Below are 24,757 nucleotides of genomic sequence, written 5' to 3' on the forward strand. Positions count from 1 at the left end.
AAAAGTGCCTTTAAGGCTGCACTTACGCCCATCTGACTTTAATTCAAATTTTTGACAACCAGCGTGAAGCGCCATTGAAAATTATCCTTGAACATCCGAATTTTAACAAAATAGTTCGAAAATTGAAATCCGCTTCATTTTAACAAAATAGTTCGAAAATTGAAATCCGCTTCATTTTATAAAATAGTTCGAAAATTAACCTTGAACATCCAAATTTTCATTTATAAAAAATCCGTCATTTTTTTATATCAAAAAAAAGGTTTTAATCCAACTCAATAATCAATTTCTTCAGAGAATAAATAACTATCAATCGCTTGATAAAGTTATATTGACAATCAATAATGTTGAAATTTCACTTACAAATCATTTGCAGTTGCAATTTCACAAACGTTTTATTCACAATATCTTTTAGACAACGATATTAACAAAATTGATATACAAACAGATATCACATCACCAAATACATATAATGTATTAAAAGATATTCTTCAATACAATAAAACAGAATTCGAATGTGACGAGACTGTTTTGAAAGATCTTTTCCATATTGGAATATCTCTTGAAAGCCAAGAACTGATCAATTTCTATAAAACAAATATTATTGACAACATGAAAATCGACAAAAACAATTGTTTTCAATTACTTGAATTTTATTTGGATTTTTGTTCAAATGATAAAATCAATGAATGTTATCAATTCATATCATCACATTTTTATGAAATTAATTCTAATCAACTTAAAACTCTATCCGAAAAACTTGGTATTGACATTCTTCAACAAATATTTAGCAGTGGCAAACTTGAAGTCGAAAGTGAAGATTCATTAGCAAATTTCATTATTTCTCTAACACAATACAACAACAATTTCTATCCATTGATTGAAAACATTCATTTTGAATTTTGCAGCGAAAACATAATCAAAACAATCAAAGATTTAACTAATCTAAACAATTATCAATTTATTGTCAACTCACTCTCAGATTCATTAATCCGCTCAAGAAATCCTAAATCAAAGGATAGAACTAAAAATATTCCTATTGAAACTAATTATTTCGGAAGCGGAAATGTTGAAATGTCTGCTTCATCTATAGACAATGGAACCATTGATTTAATTAATAAATATAGAGAAGATAGTTATTTTGGAACTCAGAATATTCCTAATTCATGGGTTGAGTGGAAATTAAAGCAAAACTATTCAATTCAACCTACTGAATATATTGTTCGAACATTCCCTAAAAATTTATTCAAGACGAGCTTCAGACATGGAGAGTTGAAGGTACTACTATTAATGGAGAAACAAATGTTATTCATGAAATAAATAATTCAAAACTTAACAGTGGCGAAATACGAAAATATTCACTTAATACAAAAGATAAATTTATATCATTCAAATTAATTCAAACAGGCAAAAACAGTGACAATCGCGATTATTTGTATCTTGATGGTTTTGATTTTTCAGGTAGAGTTTATCACAATTAATACAAAAATTAGTCAAATAAACATATATGCTGATTTAATTAAATAAACTTTATTTATTATTTACCATCAATAAGAACACGTTCACACCATTCACAAACAACAGGGTTTTGCTCTTTCATGTTATCAAGTTGGTCCTGGAACTGAAGTTCTTTAGCGATTCGGTAACGCTCAACCAAGTTAGGGATATTCTTCAAGAAACTCTTCATACGCTTATTCATCTCTTCGTCTGAGTTAGATTCTTTGTACATCTTGACAACCTGAGAGCATAGGTTAGATGTGAGAGGTCTGAAGTACTGGAATGCTGTAAGAAACTCTTCTCCTTTATTCTGGACGCTCTGTGTGAAAATAGCTTCTGCCCAGTTGACTTCTGTGTCCATGTCGTATGCGACTGCTGTTGTGAGTGCGAATGGGAAGTCTTTCGTCTTCATCAGATGGAGAACTTGTGATTCGTCCAAATGGAGGACGTTCATATCTGGAACTTCAAGCTGAAGAGAAATCAATGAAAGCTTCTTGAGGCACTCCATAGAAAGTGAATAGCATTTTTCATGCAAGAAATATGCAAGTGCCAACAAGAAGTGGCTGCTCGCTTCTTGCAATTTGTTCTTGTCTGGACTTCCTCGCAAAAGACGCAAGCCGCATTCCATGCGAAGTTCTGCGTGATCTCGGTAAAGCATATAGTTCAGTGTCAAGTCGAAGTACTTCTGTGGTTCGAATGGTTGAACGTGTCGTGCACAGTTCATGATAACTCGGCCGACTTTCTTAGACAGAGTAGAATGTGGCAAAGCATCGAGCTTTTCTTGAGCAATCAAGTGCTGGAAATACCTTGGTAGCAATGCTGGGTCTTTGAAAATAGTGACAATGTTGATGATCAAACTGAGTTGTTTCTCTTCAACTAGCTTGTCCAAGATGTGGTCAAGCATTTCTGCGCATTCATCAATGTCACTTGTGCACATACTAGAGTGCAAAAGCAAGTTAACAATGACTGAGATTGGTTGCGATCCTTGAAGTTCTTTAGCCCGTTGGAATAAATGATCACCAACAGAACTTGGATTTTGACAAAGTTTCGTGAATTCTTCGAATTTGTCTGAGAAATCTTTGACGTTCAAAAGACCTTGTGTCTGTTTAGGATGAGAACTTAGTTGGTCGATAACATGGTTAGTGAAAGATTTAGACAGTGAATTCGCTGTCTCTTCGTCTGTCAATTTACTGAATGAAATCAGATTTCGAACAATAGGCCACTGTTGGATTGTGACTGATAGTTCGGATTCGATGAAATCTGTAGTCTTGCGCTTTAACAAATCGTTAGTTGGCCAACCAAGTCGACGGCATGCTTTGAAATGAAGAGAAATCAAACCAAATCGCCGGCCCATTTTAGATGAGATGCTGTCAAGAAGCTGTTCGATGTCATCGACATTGCCGAACTGCGAAAGATGCTGGTAACTTTCTTCGCTAAGCTTCTGACCTGAAATCAAATTCTGAACACTCTCCAACAACAAAATAGACTTAGGTGATTTGTTGCGCCACTCACAAAGAAGACGTGCATCATCAACACGTCTGTTGTCAAGACAATAATCAATAGTAGTGTCAATCGACGAATCAAAGAAGCGCTGCAATGCACCGTTACCGTATAAAACAGGCAATGCAATGCCAAGTTGGATCTTCTTAGGAACTTTGGATAAATCTGTACGTGGGAAAAGTAAATCCAATGTTTCACTCAATGGCATCATGACGTCTTGCACACGAGGAACTTCAATGGATAAATCGTGGCAAATGTCAAGATGGATCAAAAGTGCGTCAATAGATTTGGTCAAACTGTTTTCTTGCTTGAACAAACTGCGGCTGAACTTCAAGATATCGTAAACTTCTGTGGGTTGTGCGTATGGAAGTAAAGCAGAGAAAAGTGAAACAAAAAACAGTTCATCGCCATCTTGGATAGAAGAAACAATCTGTGAATGGATATCAAGGACTTGCGCTGGTGTTGTTGCTGTCGAATACTGGTGTTTAAGCCACTCTTGTGTCGCGTTAGATGATGAAGTACCAAGAACTTGTGCAACACTTTGTCCAAGTTGAAGAGAATGATTTAATGCAAACTTTTTCACGATGTCTTCTGGTTTACCAAGTAAGTCGCATTCGAAAATAGCTTTCCTGAAATTCTCGAATTTCTCAATGACACATGACATAGAAACACGATCTGCAAGGAATGGTGATGGATTTGTTGTTTTGAGAAGTTGCAAAAATCGGAATAAGTGAACTTGTGACTTTTGTGAACAAAGTTTTGCCAAGTAATCTAATAATGGATGCCAAACTTGGATGATGTCTTTGATTTTGATGTTACCAACTAAATCATCTTGATAATTAGTTTCTGGATCTTGGTCTTTGATAACTTTGTTGATTTCACTTAAAACGAGATCGGCCTGATGGAATAAAAAGTTTTGGACCGAATAACTAAATGATGACAAATAGTAGACAATAGATTTGTCACTAAATAATTCAAGACTTTGTTTGACATTATTGACTTTGTCACTTTTTCTCAAAAGGTTTGAAATAACTTGCATGAAGAGAGAAACAATTTTTTCATGTTCGATTTCTTGTGTTACATCAAATGTGAAATCTTTCGTCATCGTCAACAATACGACCAAAGCACATATCATAGGGTTTGATCCTTCGATTGATGTAGCTAACAACGCGTATAGTTGGTTAGAATGATTGATTGATTCTTGCAATAAAGATATATATTGTGGTTTGTCTGTTCTTCTTACAGCTCTGAAAACGACTAAGGCAGGTGGAATATCTGCGTTGTTTGTTCCTTCTTCAGTTGGTAGTGATTGTGTCAAATGGAATAACAAGTGATCCTTGAGAGGATTTTCTGGCATCTCTTGTCTTATTATCTTGACGACTTCGTTTATTTGATAGTGTGCACCGATTTCGCTCGCCCTGTCAATGAACAAAAGTAGTTCTGCAGGACGTGATTTTTTCGCAAAATTTGAGATTGGAGTGTAATCCAAACTCAATCCACATCGGACGCCTAATAGACTAGAAAGCAAGAATAATTCGATTTCGTTAGCCATAAGTTTCTTCTGTATATTCTTCGCTGATGTCTTGCAATGCTGAACGAAAACTTTTGATAATTCATCAAATAAAATTGTGTTGTTTTCATTTTGTAAATTATCAAAAATAGCAATGCATAATTTGTAGTCTGTTGCTGAATCAGTGTTGAATTTCAAGTCAACTAACTCTATGAATGTTAAAGCTGCTAACCTGATATTCCTGTCAAGCAAGGCTTCTCTCATACACTGCAAACAGAGTTCCTTAAATTTAGGTTCTGTCACTCCGTCATCGATTGCTTGTTGAAAAGCTGAAACAGGTAACATCGATTTGACGTAATGAACATAAGGAGGTTCGCTAGGAGCAGTGATGAGTTCTGGGTGGTCGAAGTGTGGGAAAGGAGGTTGTCCAGGAGTTTTTCCATAATAATCTGTGAAAACTTTGGAGAAATCGTAATCAAAATGTGCCTTCAAAAGATCATGTAATTCCAAGTCAAATTTTGAAGTGAAAATTGGAGATCTCCATGGGGATTGAGGAGGAGTCATTTGTGGAGATGGTGGATGAGGAATTTCTCCTTTAACTAATGAAGACAACAGCGGATAATCTGTTTTCAATCTCTGGCTGAGTGCTTCTGTTTCAGGAGAACCAGGTTTGAACTTTTCAGGATCCCGATTCCAAACGAAAGAAGCCAAAGGAGCCAAAGAATCAGATGGGAGATGTTTCCATAATTCTATTGGATCATTTGATTTGGAATGAGCTATCAATTGCATGCAAGAAAGATTTGCTGCGGCAGGATCTCTCTTTACCCACAAATCCCAAATGAATTTAATCAATGGTTCATCGATATCAGACATGTCAATTTCTTTCGCTTTCGGATGCGAAACAATGAACATTTCGAATGGCATAAACAAATTCTTTTTTGCGCAATAAACAGCGAAACTCTTAAAGAAATCAGTGAAGTTAAGTGTTGTCGTGTTCGACCACCAGCTCTGGTCAAACAAGAACTTGTTCTTACATATTCTTACAACTAATAAATCGAAATCATCCAATTCTTTTTGAACGAAAACTCCATTTTGACATAAAATGTCAAGTAATGTTTCAATTTCATACATATTCATTTGAGAATAATATGTATTAATGAATTTGACAGATATCAAATTCTTCTTTTGATCAGGTTTAGTTTTTTCCAATTCTTTCTTGAACATATTTACCATTTCAGTAACTCTATGTTCGCAATGCAAAATCCACAATCTTTCAACAGAGATTCCATCAGTTGTCAACATCTTTATTGTTTCAGGTGATTGTGATTCAATCAAAGCAATGTTTCCTAAGAAATATTTGGGAGATTCAACGGGTGTTTCCTCAGGAATGTTGAATAATTCTGGGAAAACCATTGCTTTGTTTTCATTGAAATCAGTTGTTAAATCAACAATTGGTTGCCAACTTGGTAATTTCGATGGATCATTCAACGCTTTCATTGCAGGAGAGTTGTTAAGTTTCCTTGCAAGTTTGAAAGATGTATTTGGATATTTTGTTGTTATTTTCAACAAAATTTGATGGTTTTCGTCATCTTTTTGTGTCAACAATCCTTGTTTATGTAGATAATCATGCAAAACAGCACGCGTCTTGTTACGTGTCGTTTGACGCCACATTTCATGAAGATGTTGACCAGGATTTTCGCCTAATTTCTCTATAAGAACTGTTGTATCTTGTATTCTTCCGCTGCAAACTAATAACCAACATTGCTGCAAAACAATCGTCCTGAAAAGATGGAAAGGAGAGAAATCAGGGAAAGAAACTGCTAACGTTGGTAATGCTGAGGTAATAGCGTTCCTTTGCAATGCATCTAATACAAAAGGTAACAGTTCTTTTTCCGAAATCGGGGGTGAATCTCCGATACCTTGGGAAGGACGTTTGTATTGTGGTGGCTGCTTGGGGTATTGGACAATGGATCGAAATGTGCATAGAGGAGCAACGAATTTGTTGGAAAGTTCCGTACCGGAATTTATGCATTTCGCAATTAAACGGATAATTGTAGTGGAAATGGTAATTGCGAACTGGCGTTTGAACTCTGTATCGATGATGGAGGTCAGTTTCTGTACAAATGATAGTGATAATGAGATATTTAGATCTTTTGTGAATTGATCGACCAATTCCTTGCTTTCGTGCTGGCAGGCTGCAACAGCAACAAGCTCCGCATTATGCTCGCTCTGTTTGCCGTAGTCAATAAGGAATTGTAAAGCGAAATTTTGAGATATGACATCTAATAAGCGGCAAAGGTGTTCTTCGTCCTCGATAATCATGATTTTATTGTCGTTTGCGAATACTGGACACTCAAATCGAGGATAACAGATGGAGTAGTTCGATGATATATTAAATAATTGATTATTTTGAACGTAAGTTGAAAAATGAGTGTTTTCTGGTATAGATATTTTCTCGCCGATACCGTTTTTCTTGTCAATGATGGTGATTTGGTTGTCTTTTATGGCTCCAAAAACTCCTGGTTTCAATGGACAAAGATATTGACATTCTACCTTATAGAAAATGAATTCATCGAGTGCGGTGTTCCAAATGGAAACAGTGTCTTGCGAAAAACCTGCAATGTTTGCGCCATCAAAAGCAAATTTTGTGCAATTATTAGAGGAGCAAGAACCTTGTAGATATAAACCATCGAGGTATAAAGTGTACTTTTCGAGTTGGTTTGAATTAACTATTAATAATGAGTTTGCATCGATTGATGTTGCTATTGTGGCATTTTCGGATAAAGGAAATTCAATAATTTTGTTCATGATGTCTGTATTTGTTTTCATTGATATTGGAGCTTTGCGCGTTGATGCATCAAATATGACAATTTGTGGCAATTTATCTTCTGAAGTATAAATCAATAATTTGGACTGAGAAATAACGCATAGTAATTGGCTCTTAAAGTGAATACTTTCAATCCAACAAAAATCGGAAATATCATTTAATGTGAAGACGATATTTTTTGATTCTATGGAATAAACCTTCAAAACATTGCTATTATCCAAAACACCGAAAAACTTGGGTGAAATTAAAGACATCTTCCAGTTAGATGGAGTTCCAAGCTCGGGTGGATAGTTAAAAATCGCTATTTCTTTCGTCATTCTATTAAAAAGTGACAGTATTCCATATTTCCGGTAACATCAATTTAAAAATCAAATCTAAATTGATATTTAACAAATTCACTAAATAGATTCTTGAAATAAAAATATATTTTTAGTAAAACTCCAAGCGAATCTTTTGATTTATAATATTTCCGTGTAAACTTTTAATTTATATCAAAAATTGAAAGGATTTCGGAAACATAAAAAGGTCATTTGAATTTTTAAATGAAATTGATCTTGTTATTAGTAAGACACAATTAAAAGAACTACTAGTTATTATTTATTGATATAATTCTTGTAAAAACAATTAGATATAAAATATTTTAAATATTCAAATCTAATAAATATTTAAAAACGAAATACTTAATACAAAAAGTCTATATTTTTAAAATCAGCATTAAAATTCACTTTCAAAATAAAAATTTCGAATCATCAAGATATAAGAATAAATAATGAAGAAATCATGATATGTGTTTGGTTGTAAAATAAAATTCTTTATTAGATTTTATAATTAGAATATTGATATTAAATATATCTAAAAAAATATAGATATATTTACTCAACAAACTTTATACAAACTGGATGAGGTATTCTGATCTCGTCTTGCTTTGTAATCAATCCAGTTTCAGGATTGCGGAGGTAAATTTCGATTGCATCGCTATCTCTGCAGCAAACAAAGACGTATTTTCCATTTGGAGTGATTTCGAACATTCTTGGATGAATTCCTGTTAATTGATATCCGACTTTTTCAAGATGTCCATTTTCGGCATTAATTCTGTAAATAGAAATTCCATCACGCTTCAATCTATTGCTTGCATAGAGGAATTTGCCGTCTGGAGAAATGTGAATATCAGCAGATCCTCTTGCTTCAACTTCATCGCAAGCAATGCTTTGGAATTTGGTAAATGTACTGTTGTTATTAGAAAATCCGTATACTTGGCCGTTAAGTTCATTGATCAAGTACATGAATTTTCCATCTTTTGTGAAAGCTGAGTGGCGAGGTCCTGATTCTGGCTCAACACTGATGTCTTCATATGTTTCTGAGAGGAAAGGAGCCTGAGAATTAACTTTGAACTTATGGATTTTGTCAGCACCCAAATCATTGACAAGAAGGAACTTCTTATCTGGTGTGAAGTAGACGTGGTGAGCATGCGACATCTCCTGTCTTGATTTATCCGGACCAGTTCCTTCAAACTTTATAACTTGGCTTGCTTCTTGAATTCCGCCATAAGGGTCTAATGGAAAAACAGTAATACTTCCGCTTGAATAGTTTGCTGTTACGACAAATCCTTCATGCCATGAGTTAAGTGAGAATTGATTAATTTAAAGTTGCCGGCTTCCTTTTCAAATTCCAAAGCAACAAGAGCTGCATTTTCGTTGTGCATCTCACTGACTGCGTAAACTCTTGTGTCCTTTTCATTCAAAATGAGGTAGGAAGGATTATCAACTTGAACTGTCTCAAGGAAGGAAAAGCTTCCGTCATTCTGGTTCACTTTTAATGAATAAATACCCTTGCTTCCATTATCTGTGTATGTTCCAACAACAGCTTTAAGCATTTATTGTGAAAATGACATAATCTTCTCAATTCCAATAGTTTGAAAATAACCTTAATTTTAATACAATGATTTGACAGAATAAGAATTGTTAATTTTCTTTATTAAGCATCTGCGTCTTGGTTTCATTTCTGGTATTATTATCTCGATCATACAAATTGTTAAAAAGTGACATAATTTATTGCAACTTATCAAACTCCCATTATTACATTGAGAGTTTCTTAACAAAGAAGCTCACACTCTTCCCATGAATTAAGATTAAGCTTTATTTGTAATAAAAATGAACCTTTAAAATCTTAAATCATCAAAGTATAAATGACACTTATTCGATCAGATTTCTATTATAATTCAGGAACACTTCTCAAAAGTGTCAATATGCCTGATCCAGATCTCATTATTTCCAGAAGTTGTATTGAAATTTATGGAAATAATGAAAATGATTATTGTTTTTTATATTCAAGAGAAACATTAAAATCCTTCAAATTTGAATCTAACTCACAGCTTACTACTATTGGGAAATATGCATTTTATAACTGCACAAAATTGCAAAGAATTGATTTGATGTCATGCACAAAGCTATCGATTATTAAAGTAAGAGCATTTTCCTTTTGCACATCTGCTACAGAACTTTTCCTTCCAGAAGGACTAAAAAGCATTGAATCGTATAGCTTTTCAAACATAAAAATCAGATCGGTCCAAATACCATCAACTGTTATTGAATTGAAAAAAAATGCCTTCACAAAAGCCGAATCATTAACATCAATTACTTTCAAAGAAGGATCAAAACTTACCTCTCTTGTTTCCGATGTATTTTCACATACAAGTTTAATAGATTTTGAAGTTCCCGAGTCTGTGCAATCAATTAGCGGGGCATTTATATATAAAGTTATTTCATTAACAGCAATTCATGTTCATCCAAACAATAAATATTTTGTAAGTGATGATTGTGCAGTTTACTCAAAAAATTATACAAAAATATTTTCTTTTGCTCCAAATTCTACATTTACATATGTAATTAATTCAAATGTGACTGATATTAATTTTGGAACATTCGTTAATGCAAAATGTACTTCGATAACAATACCTCCATCAGTTAAATATATTGGTGGTTCTGCTTTTTATGAGACGAGAAATCTTAAACAAATCGTACTACCTCCAACATTAACAATTATTGAAGGCTATACATTTTATTTTTCAGCAATAACATCAATTGATATACCAGAGAATGTTACTAAAATTGAAGTAGGTGCATTTAAAGCATGTTTTTATTTGAATAATATTCTTCTTCCAGGAAATATGACTTCAATTGGAGGGGGAGCTTTTCCTCCAAATTCAGATATTAATATTACGTTTAAAGGAAATTCATCATTGAAGATTGATAAACAATTGTTATTGATGTCTAAAGATAACTCATCAATTTCATCATTACTTGATCCTTCAGCAACTTCAATCATTATTCCCAGCCAAACTAAAATAATAAGAGATTGGGCGTTTTCATCTAATATTAATATCAGGGTGATTTCATGTGATGGTATCTCAGAATTAGAATTTATTGAAGCTAACGCATTTAATGGTTGCAATAGTTTGATATCAATTCCATATTTTCCAAAACTCAAGCAAATAGCAATACAGGCGTTTGCAAATACGAGACTTTCTTCAGAATTCAGATTTCCATCATCTTTCACTCTTCTTCATCCTTTGGCATTCAAAAAAGTTACAACATTACCAAGTATCTCTTTTTCATCAACTTCTACTAGTTTGACAATCAAGAATTCAGCATTCACAGGATGCACTTCTTTAAGATCTGTTTCATTCGAAGGATGTACTTGTGATATATATATTGGAATAAATGCCTTTGCTGGATGCAGTTCTCTTTCTATGTTCAATATTTTAAAGAATTTCAAAAATATTGATTCTGGTTGTTTTATGAACAGTGGGATCAAAATAATAACATTTGAAGATAACATTACTTCATTCTATAATCTTCCTTCTATGTTTTTAAAAGGATGTACAAATTTGAATGAAATTGATATTCCTAAGAATATCATCTCCATTGGTAGTGAATGCTTCAGCGGAACATCCATTTCGCATATAAACATACCTGAGAGCGTTGAATCTTTGTATTCTCAGTGCTTTAGCTATTGCATTAATCTTGAACAGGTTGATATTCCATTTACATGCAATCTATACAAAATCTTCCCAGAGATATTCGAAGGTTGCACATCACTTTCATTTATCAGTGACTTTTCAAGCGATTATATTGTTTGTCACAACAGTACAATATATGACAAAAACTTCAGCCATGTTTATTTGCATGCCCCTGCATGTAAAGACAACTATATAAGCTTCGATCGAAGACTTAAAAGTGTTGCAGACAGTGCTTTTAAAAACTGTATTTATATTGAATTTGTTGTATTTGTCGATTGCAGTGTAAAAAGTATTGGACGTCACGCATTTGAATCATGCATACGCTTGAAACAAATCAGTATTCCATTTAGTGTTTCATCAATTGGAGAAAAGGCTTTCTTCAATTGTGTCTGTCTTAAATGTGGCGTTCTATTCCAAAACAAATCTAAGGAATTTATGAATATCATCCAAAAGAGTGGTATTTCAAATTCAGCATTACGTTCATGCGAGGTTGTTAGCTGTGGAATAATACAGATATATAGTATTCCTGTTGTCTCTGTTCTATTCACTCTTTTTGTTCACAGGTATAGCTAATATATATTAAATGTAAAACTTTTTACTACTTGAGATGGTGATACTGACTTTCAATCAATTTAAAAGCACTACCAGCAGAAAGTTATTTCTCTAAAAGAAATGATGATTACAATATTGAAAATGTATTTGCAAAGGTAAGTGATCTTTATTGAATGAGTAATATAGTTCCAAACATTTACCAAGAAGCTAAGACTGCACTATTTACATGACCAAAAAAGGTAATCAATGAATATTAATAAATTATGAACTAGCTTAAGTATTATATGATAATAAACGAACTTTCTACCATTAAATGCGCTATGGAAATTGAATTCACACTAGAATATGTTTTTTCTCTTTCAATTTAACAATAAATATTATATCTAAACAAAATTAAGTTTCTTTTTGAAAAAAATCTAAAGAGATTATAAACATAATTTTTCCCGAAATGCATAATGCCCTAAAACTACCAAAAATATAATTCTTTGCATGTGCTAATTATTCTTATAAGTAGTCGCATTTATTTTGATGTCATTTTTTTAAAGAATGTATAATGGTGTTGGAGTTCGAACCCCAAGAGGAACAGGAACAAGTGGCCATGTTCAGGATAGTTTAGCGGTAATCAACTATGATAAGAAAATTAAACCAAAGCCACTCAACAATTCTTTCCAAAAATCAGATGCATTAAAAGACCACGAAAGTAGAGTTAAAATAGAGACAGAATGTTATTTGCTCAGGAAGAAATTGCGCGAACAAAATATTCCAGAAGATCAAATCAAAACGCGGGTTGATAAATTTAGAGAGGAACAACTCGAGAAACTTTACCCCAAGAAAAAATTAGATATTAACACCTCTGATTCAAAAGCGTGACATTTTAGCATCATTTAGCAATCATATTCAGAAAAATTACTTATTTCTTTGGCCAAATAATGACAATATTAATATTTTCCGATCAAAATGTTATGACAATAGTTGTTCACATACTTTTTTGATATAAATATCTGAAATGTTCTTCGAAATCAGTAATTGTTATATATTCCGAAGTATTCTATACTCAAATTGTTTGATATTTAATCACATCTAATAAATTAAAAACCGTATACATAATTTTCATACATTTTCTTTCGTTTTGTTATTTGATTGTAAAATTTTAATATAAATTTCTTGATATCAACTCAGTGAATCTTGCTTTTATTATGTTGCATATAAATTTAACTTCCAATTTCAATAGATGATGCCCCTAAAGTTCTCATAAGGTATCATAAATATAATGACCACGAAATCAATTAAATATTTTATTGAAGGATTGCATTAAAATATGATATTGAAACAACATTGTATTCTAATTACTCAAGACTAAACACATTCTGTGTGAGTGTATTCTGCAATTGAAAGTGGAGTATCTCCATTATAATTCATTGCATCGTTCTCTGCTAAGACAGAAATAAGATATTTGACAATTTCAAGATAACCTTTTGATGATGCACAAATGAGTGGAGTATTTCCATAATTATTCTTTGCCTCTATATCTGCTCCGACCGAAATAAGATATTTGACAATTTCAAGCTTATCATTGACTGATGCAACGATGAGTGGAGTAGATTTTCCAGAATTCCTTGACTCTATATCTGCTCCAACAGATATAAGATATTTAACAACTTCAAGATGACCTTCTACTAATGCATATGTGAGTGGAGTCCATTTCAAACTATATTGATCCCATATCAGCTCCAGCAGTAATAAGATATTTAACTACTTCAAGATTATTGTCGTCAATAAAATCTTCGAGTTGAGACCCAATGTATTCAAAATTTTGTTGAATCTCTGCGCTCATTAAAATTTTTCTTTACAAAAGGAGAAGTGATTCCACTCTCAATTTTGAACTTTTTTAAAAAATAAGTAGAAAAATAATATTGTGATATATTAAAAACCCTATATCCATCGTTTAAGGTGGCAGTTTCTGGTTGATAAACCCAAAATCTGGGACAAGCATGTCATGAAGCTTTTTGTCAGAATGAAATAAATAAAGTTTAATGATCTGTAGCGTGGATGTATATACTTGCAACAATTCTTTAGGTAAAAAAATCAAATTTGATATAATATAATTTCGGGCTTCAGTTGGCTAGGCATGCCCTTCGGGCAAGCGCAGCCAACTTCAGCAACATAAATATATTATGATTATAGGAAATGAGTTTATACAATTAAATTTGAATTTGTGCGATTAATATTATATTTCAAAGATTATTATGTAAAACATACCAGAGATTTTTATATCCATCGAAGTGGTTTAGAGAATACTTTGAGATTTTAGCGATTTTTCGAAAGAAATATTGAAAGCAAAGCATTTATTAAGAATTTGTTGTGAAATGAATACACTTCGATAAGATATTAGATCAGCTTGTTACTTGGCAAAATTAGAGCTGAAGTCATGTTCATAAATGAAGAAAATGTCTTAGCTATAGCAAACGGTTGTAATGTATTTGAAACATTAATAGTCTTATTGTAATCTGATATCTATGCGATCATAGATATTTTTTGAGAAAGTATTTCGGAAATTATGTAATTTGTAAGGATATTGAGGAGCTCTAAAGTTAAAGATTAATTAGGCATGTGATGACAAAGAACTTGTTATAGACGAAAATCTAGAATTTTAGAATTTTCAAAATTCATCTGTAACCAAATGGGCATATTGTGAATCATTTAAGGTATTATGGAACACCAATGATGCATTAGATCAATGTGATACATTAGAAGTTTGTGCGAAAGTCTGGTTAAGAAAAGATGAAAATGTGAAATGAAAAAACAATATTTCTCTCAATTTTTCAAAAACTCTTTGCATATCGTTTGGGAAGCGGCGCTTCACGCCGCTAATTATATTTTGAGAACAACTTTGGTTGTTTGTTCGGCAAACTTATTTCAACGAATTACGATTTGCAATCAGATGTAACGTAATGATATCAGATTGATTTTGACTTTTGATAATAAAAAATTATTAAATAATTTGAAAAGTTATTTTCTTCGCTATTTGATTGGCGCAAAGCGCCAATCAAATAGCTCAGATTAATAATATGATATTATTTTAAATATGATGAAAATTTTTGAGTGAAAACTATCAAAACTAAGTCTTAAAAAATAGATATTTAAAAATGGTTTTTGATTGTTACACTACTTGTGAAAAAATGTCGATTAATCTTCTATATATATATATCATCTATCGGCGCGCTCTGCGCGCCGATAGATGAATGACAAGGCTGGCATGCACCAGTGTGTTATAACAGATCGATTTTATTTGAAATTTCATAAATTAATAATAATTATAATAAATTTGATATTCAGAGACGGCGCTACGCGCCTTTTAGCATTCTGGGCACTTACGTGCCCAGAATGCAAGATTGAGAAATTTGAAACTTCGTTTCAAATTTCTGCCTTGCTGTTAGGCAAAAAGAAAGTCAGTACAAAAAAAATTTTGAAATTGAGAATAAAAATAATATTGTGAGTTTTTGTGATATATGGATTTTTTAGAAGATTTGAGAGATTGAATTCTCAATTTATAAAATTTTTTTAAATTGAGAGGAATTTTAATAATATTATTTTATTTGATATTTGGATTTTTTAGAAGATTTTAGAGATTGAATTCTCAATTTATAAAATTTTTTAAATTGAGAGGAATTTTAATAATATTATTTTATTTGATATTTGGATTTTTTAGAAGATTTTAGAGATGCCAGTCTCAATTTAAAAAAATTTACAAAAAATGATCGTAAAATAATCGTTTTTGTTCAAATCCTTTTCATTTCGGGAAATTGAAGTTAAATATCAAAGAGATGGTCTATGCATATGTTAAATCAAATCATTAAAAAGTGTTTTGATGACTTTTTCTAACCGCAAATTATCACTTTTTGATGTTTTAAAATTATTATATATCCTATATGCATATAAGATACAAATTAATATTAAAACTCCAAAATCGATTTTTGAGAGAATCAAATTTATCACATCTCATCGTTGTTCCGAATTAATATTTTATTTGTAATGTACATATTATCACAATTATATTTATCATATTAAAATTCAAAAATAATTTTTGAGTTTCAGATCTCCCTAATTTCCCATATAAATATATGTTTATTTTATTAAAAATAGAAAAAAAAAAAAAAAAAGGTAGTGGGGCTTCCAGGCACTTCGTGCCCTCTAGCCCCGAAGATGTTTAGTATAAATGAAGTTTTTATTCGGAAAATTCTTAGTCTTCTGGTGTGAATTCGGAGGACTCTTCTTCTTCCTCCATTGCTTCTGGGAAGAAGCCTTCTTCTGGGTCGAAAACATTATATAATGTGTCGCTTTTCACAAATTATATATGTTTTCATGCTTTGTCACTTTTCTGTCACTTTTCAGGAAAAACATTTTTATTATTATATATAAATGAATTTTACAAAACCACCGTTACCGTTCTTTGGAAATAAGGGTAAATGTAAAGATATTATATTGAGAGAACTTAAGAAACTACCGAATGGTCTAACATTTGTAGATTTGTTCGGTGGAAGTTTCTATATATCCCATTTATGTCATACAATATTCCCAGACTCAAAGATTATATGCAATGACTTCGACAACTATATGGACCGTCTCAAACATATACCAGACACAAACAATATATTGAAAGAGTTAAAAGAAAAGATACCTATAGGTAAGATGGAACGTATACCATTAGATAAGAAAAATATTGTGAGAGAGGTTTTGAAAAAAGCAGAATATATAGACTGGGATAGTATATCTGCTAGACTATTATATAGTGGTGCTATAAGAGTTCATGACATTGAAACACTTATGTCAAAAGTTTTATATCTTAACTATACAAATGTTTTCAAAGAGGACATAGAAAAATATATTGAGGGTATAGAGTTTGTGAGATGTCATTGGACAGAGTTGTATGAAAAATATAAAGACAAGGAAAATGTTTTCTTTATAGTGGACCCGCCGTTCTTTAACACATGGGATTTTCAATACCAAGTAGACTGGACTTTGAGAGACTCTTTAGAAACTTTAGACGTTATACATAACCATCCATGCTTTTACTTTACATCCGATAAAAGTGGTTTGGAAACCGTTATGAGATGGTTAGAGGACATACATGACTATGAGTTTAGATATGACAAGATAGAATATGAGAGAGGTCCTATAAACTGGAGAAAGTGTCACAATAAAGAAATTTTATTAGTAAGTAAATGTGGTTTGAAATAGGACTACTTGTTTTAGGTTTTTTCCATTGTGTCATTTATTTATTTGACGTGGCAGAAAAGTACAGAGAATATGAAGATGAACCAATGCCTGCAAATGTTCAGCATATGTACTCGTAAGAGATATTTTTATCTAATATTAAATGGACGCACAGAACTTAGCGAATGCACAGCAACCTGGACAACCAAACCCAGAGAATATTCCAAATGAAGTTAGAATACAAACTGCAATGGCAAACTATGGTCAAGTGCCAACAGATGTACAAATGCAAACTGCCATGTCAAATGACGCTGCGTTAGGTTTGCCACCATGGTATGCAAATATGAGATGGAAAGAGTTTTATACAAACCCTGAAGTGGGATATAAACAACTTTATGCAGATGACGCGAACACAGGAGTTGACCCAGAATATGTTTTCTACCAGAGGAGAAACAGAATGTATGAGCTCCAGTTAAAGAATGCTATGGAACTCAACAGGAAACGCAAAAGACTAGGCGGACATTAGATTTTTACATATAGTAAAATGGGTTTCTTCAGTAAGATAGGAAACTTCTTTCGAAATGTTGGAAGAGGTATATGGAATGGAATAAAAACCGTAGGAAGAGGAATTTGGAACGGTGTCAAAAATATTGGTAAAAGGGTAGGTCAGTTTGTTGGTATTATACCTAAAGACCCTGAACCAGAAGAGCAAGCTCCTGTTATACAACAGCCTGAACCTGCACCACAGTCTAGTTGGCAACCAAATCCAACACCACAACCGGTATATTAAAAAATTATATTTTTACCGTTCGATAGTAGTTGTATATGAAACTAAGTTCTAAGTAAAACGCATGGTATAATGGAATTATTCTTTTTCTTCCATCTGTAGTAAACCATACTTGAAAGTCTGAAATACTTCCACTTGGTGGTTCGTATAACTTTGTAGGTTTTTCGTAAAAGTCATTTGCCAAGCATAAGAAAGAGTTTTGGGCGCCAGAAAATGAAGCATGAACAATAATAGCATCTTGGTCGAAAACATTTTCATATGTTCCATTAGGGTTTTCGACTTCATAAAAGTCTGGGTGTACTGGATATGCTGCAGGCTGATTTAACATCCTCATAAATCTATACCATGCCAAGTTGTTATATTTTGTAGAAATATAAACGTTTTCTCCAAGGTCTTCTATTTTATTGATTTTAACAGTTGCATTTTTCCTGTCATAAATAATATCGAGATGGTACTCTCCCTCGTCAATGTTATACTGGTTTGCATATTCGATATAGATATCGTTTATTTTTTCTTGAAAAGCTTGAAGAGTTGTTTCTAAGTTTACAAGCAAACTAACTTGTAAAAGTTTTCCCTGTTCAAATTTCTCATACATACGTTTTTCTTTGTTATAGTATCGAACTTCAAACCCGACCGTAAATGGGAAACCATGTATGGCTTCTGAAATGAACTTCATTCTACGAAAGCCAATAGCTTTTGTGACAGATGGGTCTCTTAGCCATCTTAATGGGTAGTCAAAACGATAGCCTTCATGCTTTACGGTCTCTGTCTCAAACTTTTGACCGACATTAGTAAAAAGTTCATCTAATGGTTTAGTTGTAGCAACTCTTGAATTTTCTTTTTCTATTGAAAGCATATTTTATCTAGAATAAAAATGTCGAAAGATATTGCTTCCATGAGAGAAATACAACACAACCGACAACTCATTATGCAAGCTCTAAATAAGAACACAACAAACTTTTCAAACTATTCTAAGATATCTGAGTCATTGAAAGAAGGAAACTTAAAACTGACATTAAACCCAATGACAGATGAGTTTCTGTTTCAAGACAATAAGAACCATACTGTCTGTATAAATCCAACAAAAGGAACTTTAAACGAGAAACCTATAAATGAACTTCTTTTGAAAACAGATGTTGACAACAAAGCTGACAAAGAATATGTAGACGATGCAATAGCAAAAGAAGAAGAAAGAGCTAACAATGCTTATGCAACAAAAGAACATACTCATCCTGAACTAGCAGACAAAACATATGTTGACAATAAAATGTCAAGTGAAGTGACGAGAGCTGAAAACGAATATTCTAAAAAGACTCATACACATTCTATATCTGAAATAACAGACTTAAACGTTAGCCTTGAAAAGAAAGCAGATAAGGAATATGTGGCTAGTAAGTTAGAGAAGAAAGCGGATAAGGAATATGTGGATGAAAAAGATAACGAAATGAAAGAAAGGGTTGACTGGTACCATGAATGGACATCGAAGACTTTTAAAGTTAAAGCCGATACAGGATGGGTTTCAGGATGTTTAGACCTTAAAGCAGATAAAACTTATGTTAACGATGAGTTAGAGAAGAAAGCAGACAAGAACCATACACATACAAGTTTTACAACTGTTGCTATAGAAAGTATTGAAGGAACGGTTGAAGAAACTGGTGGGGATGCAATATATTGTAAACCTCCTAACTTTCCACAAGGTTTAACATCGGATGACGACATAACGACGATGAGAAACATTAGATGTAAAGATGTTTATGTCATGAAGGATGAACATAATATTAAATTCACTGCTCAAGATTTATATGACAAGAAAGCAGACAAAACAGAGCTTCAAACATTAAAGACAGAAATGCTTCAAACATTATATCCTATAGGCTCTATTTATACGTCAATGAACTCAACAAATCCAGAAACAGTTCTGGGTTTTGGAACTTGGACTCAAATAGTCGACAGGTTTTTGTATTGTGCAAACTCTTCAAAGGAAACAGGGGGAAGTAAAACGATTTCAGGTGAAAATTTACCTGCACATAGTCACTACATAGATTTAAGTACATCTCAAGCAGGTTGGCATAAGCATAATTTTTGGGATTGGTCAGCAATGAAAAAAGGTAAAGGATATGATGTTAAAGACGACGTTCAGTTTGCTATAAATTGTTTCTGGGGTAACACTCAGGGAGATGGAAACCATACACATCGCGTTTCGGGATATACACAAACAACGGGACAAAGTAAAGACTACATGCCACCTTACATGACAGTTTACGCATGGTATAGAAATGCTTAGTCGTCATTTTCAACTTCTTTAGCATATTCGTCAGGAGTTGTCTTATATTTGTTAGGAACTGTCTTTGAAAGTATACCACCTTGAACTTTGACAAGTTTGAAACGAGGTCTGACAATAGTAGTTTTATCTTCTGCTTGCAGTGTGTACATTTTGCCATGTTTGCCTAAAACTTCATAATATTCTCTTGTATACTTTCTTCTATTTTTACGAACACGAATGTGAGTACCTGTCGGGTTCCCATTGTTGTCATAGTCAATAGTATTTTCATATGGGTCGCGTTTAGGTATTTCTATTTTTACTTTGTCACCTTTCTGAAGTTTGAAGCCCGGCATTCTTTCTTGTTTGTCTCTTTTGAATAAATTATTAAATATATAGTCTTTCTCTAAGTCAGGGTTGTTTTTCATTTCTTCGGGGGAGTGGTTTCCCAACCTTTTTGTTTACGGTTGTTGTAAATATTTAAAACTTGTCTCATCTTTGCCATGGAGAAGTGTCTATATTTGTCGTCATATGACATTTCATTTGCTTCACCACCTTGTGGTTGGTTTAAGTCTCTTAACATTTTTATACAACCGTCAATGACACCAAGAGCAGAATGGTTTTGGTCGACAATGAAATATTGGTTTACATTTTTTGAACGCAGATAGTTTTTTACATCATCTGATTTGAAAGAACTTTCACAGTCAGATGTCAGTTTTGTTGGATGGTATTTGTCAACGAATATTGTCAAAGCTGCTAAGATATCTAAAATATTTTTGGACTGTAATGGTATGGCTTCACAGTATCTTGTGTTTTGACCGACAAATATTAGCCAGTATGGTGGTCCATCTTCTCTATACCTCGGAATGTTTTCCAAGATATCCATAAACCAAGCATTTGGTGTTGAACTAAAGATTTTTATCATGAGTGCTTTCTTTGTCGCTTTAGAAACATAGGGGTCCTTGTTTGGATTCGTCATTTTTTATCCTATAAGAAATGGGTTTATTTGGCGCATTAGCAGGAGTTGCATCCAGATTTTTGCCCGCAGTGGGAACAATAGCCAGAGGTGTATTTGGAGTTGGAAGGAAGATTTTGAGTACATTAGGTATACTTAAAGAGAAAGCACAACCTATTATACAAACTGTACAGAAAGGTTGGGAGGTAGCACGAGATGCAACAAATCTTATTCCAAATCCTGAAACAAGAGGAAAAGTTCAAGGATGGATGGACAATGTAGGAAGACAAGCAGGAAACTATTATAACAAAGCAAATGACTACTATAACCAAGCAGGACACTATATGGACCAAGGTGAAAGATTCTTTAACAGAGGATATAACCATGCACAACAATGGGTAAACAATAACCAACCTCAACCGCCTCAAACGTGGGGAATGTAAAGTTTTTTACTGAGATGAAATGAACAATACAGCATTGAGACAAATGGGTTCAAGATGGATTTGTCGACTTCCAGCAGTTACACAACGTGTTTGTCAAGTTCTTCCTATACCTCAGGAAGTTTTAGACCGACTTAAAAAACAACAACAACAGTTGAAAAAAACCAAACTAAATTTTTTTACTGAGATGAAATGACCGAAGAAGTTGAAACGGTAGATTTGACACCAAACAAAAAGTTCAGAACCATTGTCAAAACCTGTCAAAGAACTTACAGATGAAGAGAAAAATTCAATAATAGAAAGTGCCAGGTCTGGAAATACAAACCCTAACTACAAAGTCACTTTTCATAAAAATGGAACGGCAAGTATCTCAAAAAAGAAACAGACTCTCACAAATAAAATATTGAAGTCTGAAGGAGCTTTCGAGACAACAGATGGAAAAGTTTACTTCACTGACCAACAGTTCATTATAGAACATCTCATTGACTTAGAGTCGAAATATTCTAAACTTTACAACAAACACAAAAAGTTGAAAGGAAAACAAAAACAAATGGCATATGATATTTATGAAGATGTTGACGACACAACTGTTCCTGCAAGTGAAGTAAAGTCAGAGAAACCGAAAAGTGACGAAAAACCGATAGAAGAAGAAAAACCAAAAACTGAAGATAAACCAAAACCAAAGTTTAGTTTGGAAACTAAACCAAGTCAACCTTCATTAGCTGGTATGGGTTGGCGTCAAAGACTTATGGCAGCAGGCGGTTATGTAAAGTAAAGAAAAAAAAATTTTTTTTTCTTTTTATAAAAATGCCCCCATATAGAATGGATAGAAAATCTGCTAGAATAAAAGCAGAGTTACAAAGATATGGTTGGAGAGTTTCGAAGAAGTTTAAATATAGGAAGGGAAGACCCATAAAAGTCTATGACAAATTGTCTGGTCTTCGCTACGAAATGGATTTGGAAACAGCACGTGCAAATTATCCAAACAGACTAGAGAGGTTAGAAGAAGAACGTCTTATGGACATGCCTTTCGATGTTAGTGAACATTGCATGAAATAAAAAATTATTTTTAAAAAAGTGACATTTTTTTTATTTTATTTGAAATGTACGCTGAGTTTGTTGGAGAAGACCGTTGGGAAACTTGTTTGTTAGATGAGAAATATGAAATGGCATACCATTTTAAAACAATATATTTTTACATATATTAAATGCTTCAGGTTGAAAAACAAAGAACAAAAGTAGCAGATACAAAACCGTTAGACTATATCTTTACAAATGCTGGTAGGACTATTTCAGATGAAGAAATTTCATCCCGAGTATACAGGTTTGACTATCCAATTCGTTGGCTTCAAAGTCCTTCAGATGCAAAGGCAATAGGATTTAGAAGAGTTTTGTTTTCAAATAGAACTAACGCATTTATGTTCGCAGTATATTTTCATGGGCAGTATAAAGGTTCTGATGGTCTAATAGACAAATTTGACGAAATGAGAATCTTTACAGTTCGTTCAGACGAAAGTCTTGAGAAAACTCTAAATGACTTTCAAACTCAAATGAACAAATATTATTGGGAATTTCAAGAAAAATACGACTCTTTACTAAATGGAACATACTATCTGAAACTAGAATATGACAAGATGAACTCCACCGTTTCATTTCAAAAGATTGAAATTAACCCTCCAAGAGATACAGAGTTTTTATTTTGGAAAGTAGACAAACGTTCTTGGGCACAATTTCTTCGGTTACTAAACCAGAACGAACCATTACCACCAGATGGTCCATTTAAATTTATACTTCCACCAGCAGATTTGACAGTTTATAGAAACGTGTTTGACCCTCAAAATGTTATGTGTCATGCAAGTTTCAGTTCAAGCAACAATAGTTTTCTATGTATTGGTAAGGACTTTTATGACTTTGCTTCTAAATTCTACGAACCACCTAGTAACAGTTTCTCTGACTTTCAAGTTTGGTTCACAACAAATGGTGTGCAACATATTATTCCATTGTACTATGACTTTTATCTCGAATTGTCTTTCATATATAACTACGGAAAAGTGCTGAAAAAGTATTGAAAAATAATGTTTATGTTAGCATGTTAGATCTAACACGTTTTCTAACATTTTTTCTAACCTCATGAATTTGTCATGACTTCTTCGTAAATGTTTTGTCAAGACTTCATCGTACATGTTTTGTCAAGACTTCATCGTACATGTTTTGTCAAGACTTCTTCGTAAATGTTTTGTCATGACTTCTTCGTAATGAGTGTAAAGGACCCAAAAATATATTTTAGGGTAGAAGGTTAGATCTAACCTGTTTTCTAACCTGTTTTCTAACCTCTTGAATTTTCATGACTTCTTCGTAAATGTTTTGTCAAGACTTCTTCGTAATGAGTGTAAAGGACCCAAAAATATATTTTAGGGTAGAAGGTTAGATCTAACCTGTTTTCTAACCTGTTTTCTACCCTCTTGAATTTTCATGAATTTCCTTAAGATAGAAAAAATAAAGTTAGTTTTATTTTTTTATTTTGTATGTTAGATATGATTTCAGGGATTTTTTTGACGAAGTGTCAATCTTCACTTCGTCAAAAAATAACAGTTATCTAATGAAAAAGTGTCATTTTTTTGTATTTTTTGTATGTAAGATATGATTTCAGGGATTTTTTTGACGAAGTGTCAATGTTCACTTCGTCAAAAAATAACAGTTATCTAATGAAAAAGTGTCATTTTTTTTCACCCTCTTGAATTTTCATGACTTCTTCGTACATGTTTTGTCATGACTTCTTCGTAAATGTTTTGTCGAAACTTCATCGTACATGCTTTGTCAAACATGAACGTAAATGTTTTGTCAAGACTTCTTCGTAAATGTTTTGTCAAGACTTCTTCGTAAATGTTTTGTCAAACATGAACGTACATGCTTTGTCATGATTTCATCGTAATGAGTGTAAAGGACCCAAAAATAATGTTTAGGTGAAGTGGTGCGATCTCACCTGTTTTTTCACCTCTTTTTTCACCTCTTGAATTTTCATGAATTTCCTTAAGATAGAAAAAATAAAGTTAGTTTTATTTTGTATTTTTTGTATGTAAGATATGATTTCAGGGATTTTTTTGACGAAGTGTCAATCTTCACTTCGTCAAAAAATAACAGTTATCTAATGAAAAAGTTAGTTTTATTTTTTTATTTTGTATGTAAGATATGATTTCAGG

At 32.8% G+C, this 24,757-nt stretch overlaps 10 protein-coding genes and 2 pseudogenes across 12 annotated transcripts, besides 2 other annotated features; 8 read left to right on the plus strand and 4 right to left on the minus strand.

The window, feature by feature from the left end:
* Positions 1–14: 14 nt before the first annotated feature.
* Positions 15–37: a mobile genetic element.
* A 223-nt stretch (positions 38–260) lies between these two features.
* Positions 261–7,654, minus strand: TVAGG3_0544630 (spatacsin family; the record flags this gene model as incomplete). Its single annotated transcript, XM_001304297.1, has 1 exon — positions 1,535–7,648. The coding sequence occupies one exon, from the start codon at positions 7,646–7,648 to the stop codon at positions 1,535–1,537; it is 6,114 nt and encodes a 2,037-aa protein (XP_001304298.1).
* A 484-nt stretch (positions 7,655–8,138) lies between these two features.
* TVAGG3_0544640 (lactonase, 7-bladed beta-propeller) lies at positions 8,139–9,227 on the minus strand (the record flags this gene model as incomplete). The annotated part of the gene is made up of 1 exon (XM_001304296.2): positions 8,204–8,806. One exon carries the CDS (start codon positions 8,804–8,806, stop codon positions 8,204–8,206), a length of 603 nt encoding a protein of 200 aa, XP_001304297.1.
* A 166-nt stretch (positions 9,228–9,393) lies between these two features.
* On the plus strand, positions 9,394–12,368 carry TVAGG3_0544650 (regulation of response to stimulus; the record flags this gene model as incomplete). The annotated part of the gene is made up of 1 exon (XM_001304294.1): positions 9,577–11,922. One exon carries the CDS (start codon positions 9,577–9,579, stop codon positions 11,920–11,922), a length of 2,346 nt encoding a protein of 781 aa, XP_001304295.1.
* Positions 12,369–12,429: 61 nt separating this feature from the next.
* TVAGG3_0544660 (RNA splicing) lies at positions 12,430–13,210 on the plus strand (the record flags this gene model as incomplete). The annotated part of the gene is made up of 1 exon (XM_001304293.1): positions 12,448–12,771. The coding sequence occupies one exon, from the start codon at positions 12,448–12,450 to the stop codon at positions 12,769–12,771; it is 324 nt and encodes a 107-aa protein (XP_001304294.1).
* Positions 13,211–16,320: 3,110 nt separating this feature from the next.
* Positions 16,321–17,139, plus strand: TVAGG3_0544670 (phage tail repeat-like family; the record flags this gene model as incomplete). The annotated part of the gene is made up of 1 exon (XM_051237979.1): positions 16,321–17,139. One exon carries the CDS (start codon positions 16,321–16,323, stop codon positions 17,137–17,139), a length of 819 nt encoding a protein of 272 aa, XP_051095803.1.
* A 139-nt stretch (positions 17,140–17,278) lies between these two features.
* TVAGG3_0544680 (uncharacterized protein) lies at positions 17,279–17,641 on the plus strand (the record flags this gene model as incomplete). The annotated part of the gene is made up of 1 exon (XM_051237980.1): positions 17,279–17,641. One exon carries the CDS (start codon positions 17,279–17,281, stop codon positions 17,639–17,641), a length of 363 nt encoding a protein of 120 aa, XP_051095804.1.
* An 18-nt stretch (positions 17,642–17,659) lies between these two features.
* TVAGG3_0544690 (serine threonine-protein phosphatase family) lies at positions 17,660–17,905 on the plus strand (the record flags this gene model as incomplete). Its single annotated transcript, XM_051237981.1, has 1 exon — positions 17,660–17,905. The coding sequence occupies one exon, from the start codon at positions 17,660–17,662 to the stop codon at positions 17,903–17,905; it is 246 nt and encodes an 81-aa protein (XP_051095805.1).
* A 4-nt stretch (positions 17,906–17,909) lies between these two features.
* TVAGG3_0544700 (uncharacterized protein) lies at positions 17,910–18,758 on the minus strand (the record flags this gene model as incomplete). Its single annotated transcript, XM_051237982.1, has 1 exon — positions 17,910–18,758. The coding sequence occupies one exon, from the start codon at positions 18,756–18,758 to the stop codon at positions 17,910–17,912; it is 849 nt and encodes a 282-aa protein (XP_051095806.1).
* Positions 18,759–19,211: 453 nt separating this feature from the next.
* Positions 19,212–24,757: part of a mobile genetic element that runs on past the window's edge.
* On the plus strand, positions 19,662–20,186 carry TVAGG3_0544720 (phage tail repeat-like family; the record flags this gene model as incomplete). Its single annotated transcript, XM_051237983.1, has 1 exon — positions 19,662–20,186. One exon carries the CDS (start codon positions 19,662–19,664, stop codon positions 20,184–20,186), a length of 525 nt encoding a protein of 174 aa, XP_051095807.1.
* On the minus strand, positions 20,196–21,048 carry TVAGG3_0544730 (annotated as a pseudogene). The gene has a single exon. A coding segment is annotated over exon 1 (853 nt).
* Positions 21,155–21,560, plus strand: TVAGG3_0544740 (annotated as a pseudogene). Its single transcript has one exon. A coding segment is annotated over exon 1 (406 nt).
* On the plus strand, positions 22,766–23,626 carry TVAGG3_0544750 (uncharacterized protein; the record flags this gene model as incomplete). Its single annotated transcript, XM_051237984.1, has 1 exon — positions 22,766–23,626. One exon carries the CDS (start codon positions 22,766–22,768, stop codon positions 23,624–23,626), a length of 861 nt encoding a protein of 286 aa, XP_051095808.1.

Source organism: Trichomonas vaginalis, chromosome II (assembly GCF_026262505.1).
Source record: "Trichomonas vaginalis G3 chromosome II, whole genome shotgun sequence".
NCBI classification, from domain to species: domain Eukaryota; phylum Parabasalia; order Trichomonadida; family Trichomonadidae; genus Trichomonas; species Trichomonas vaginalis.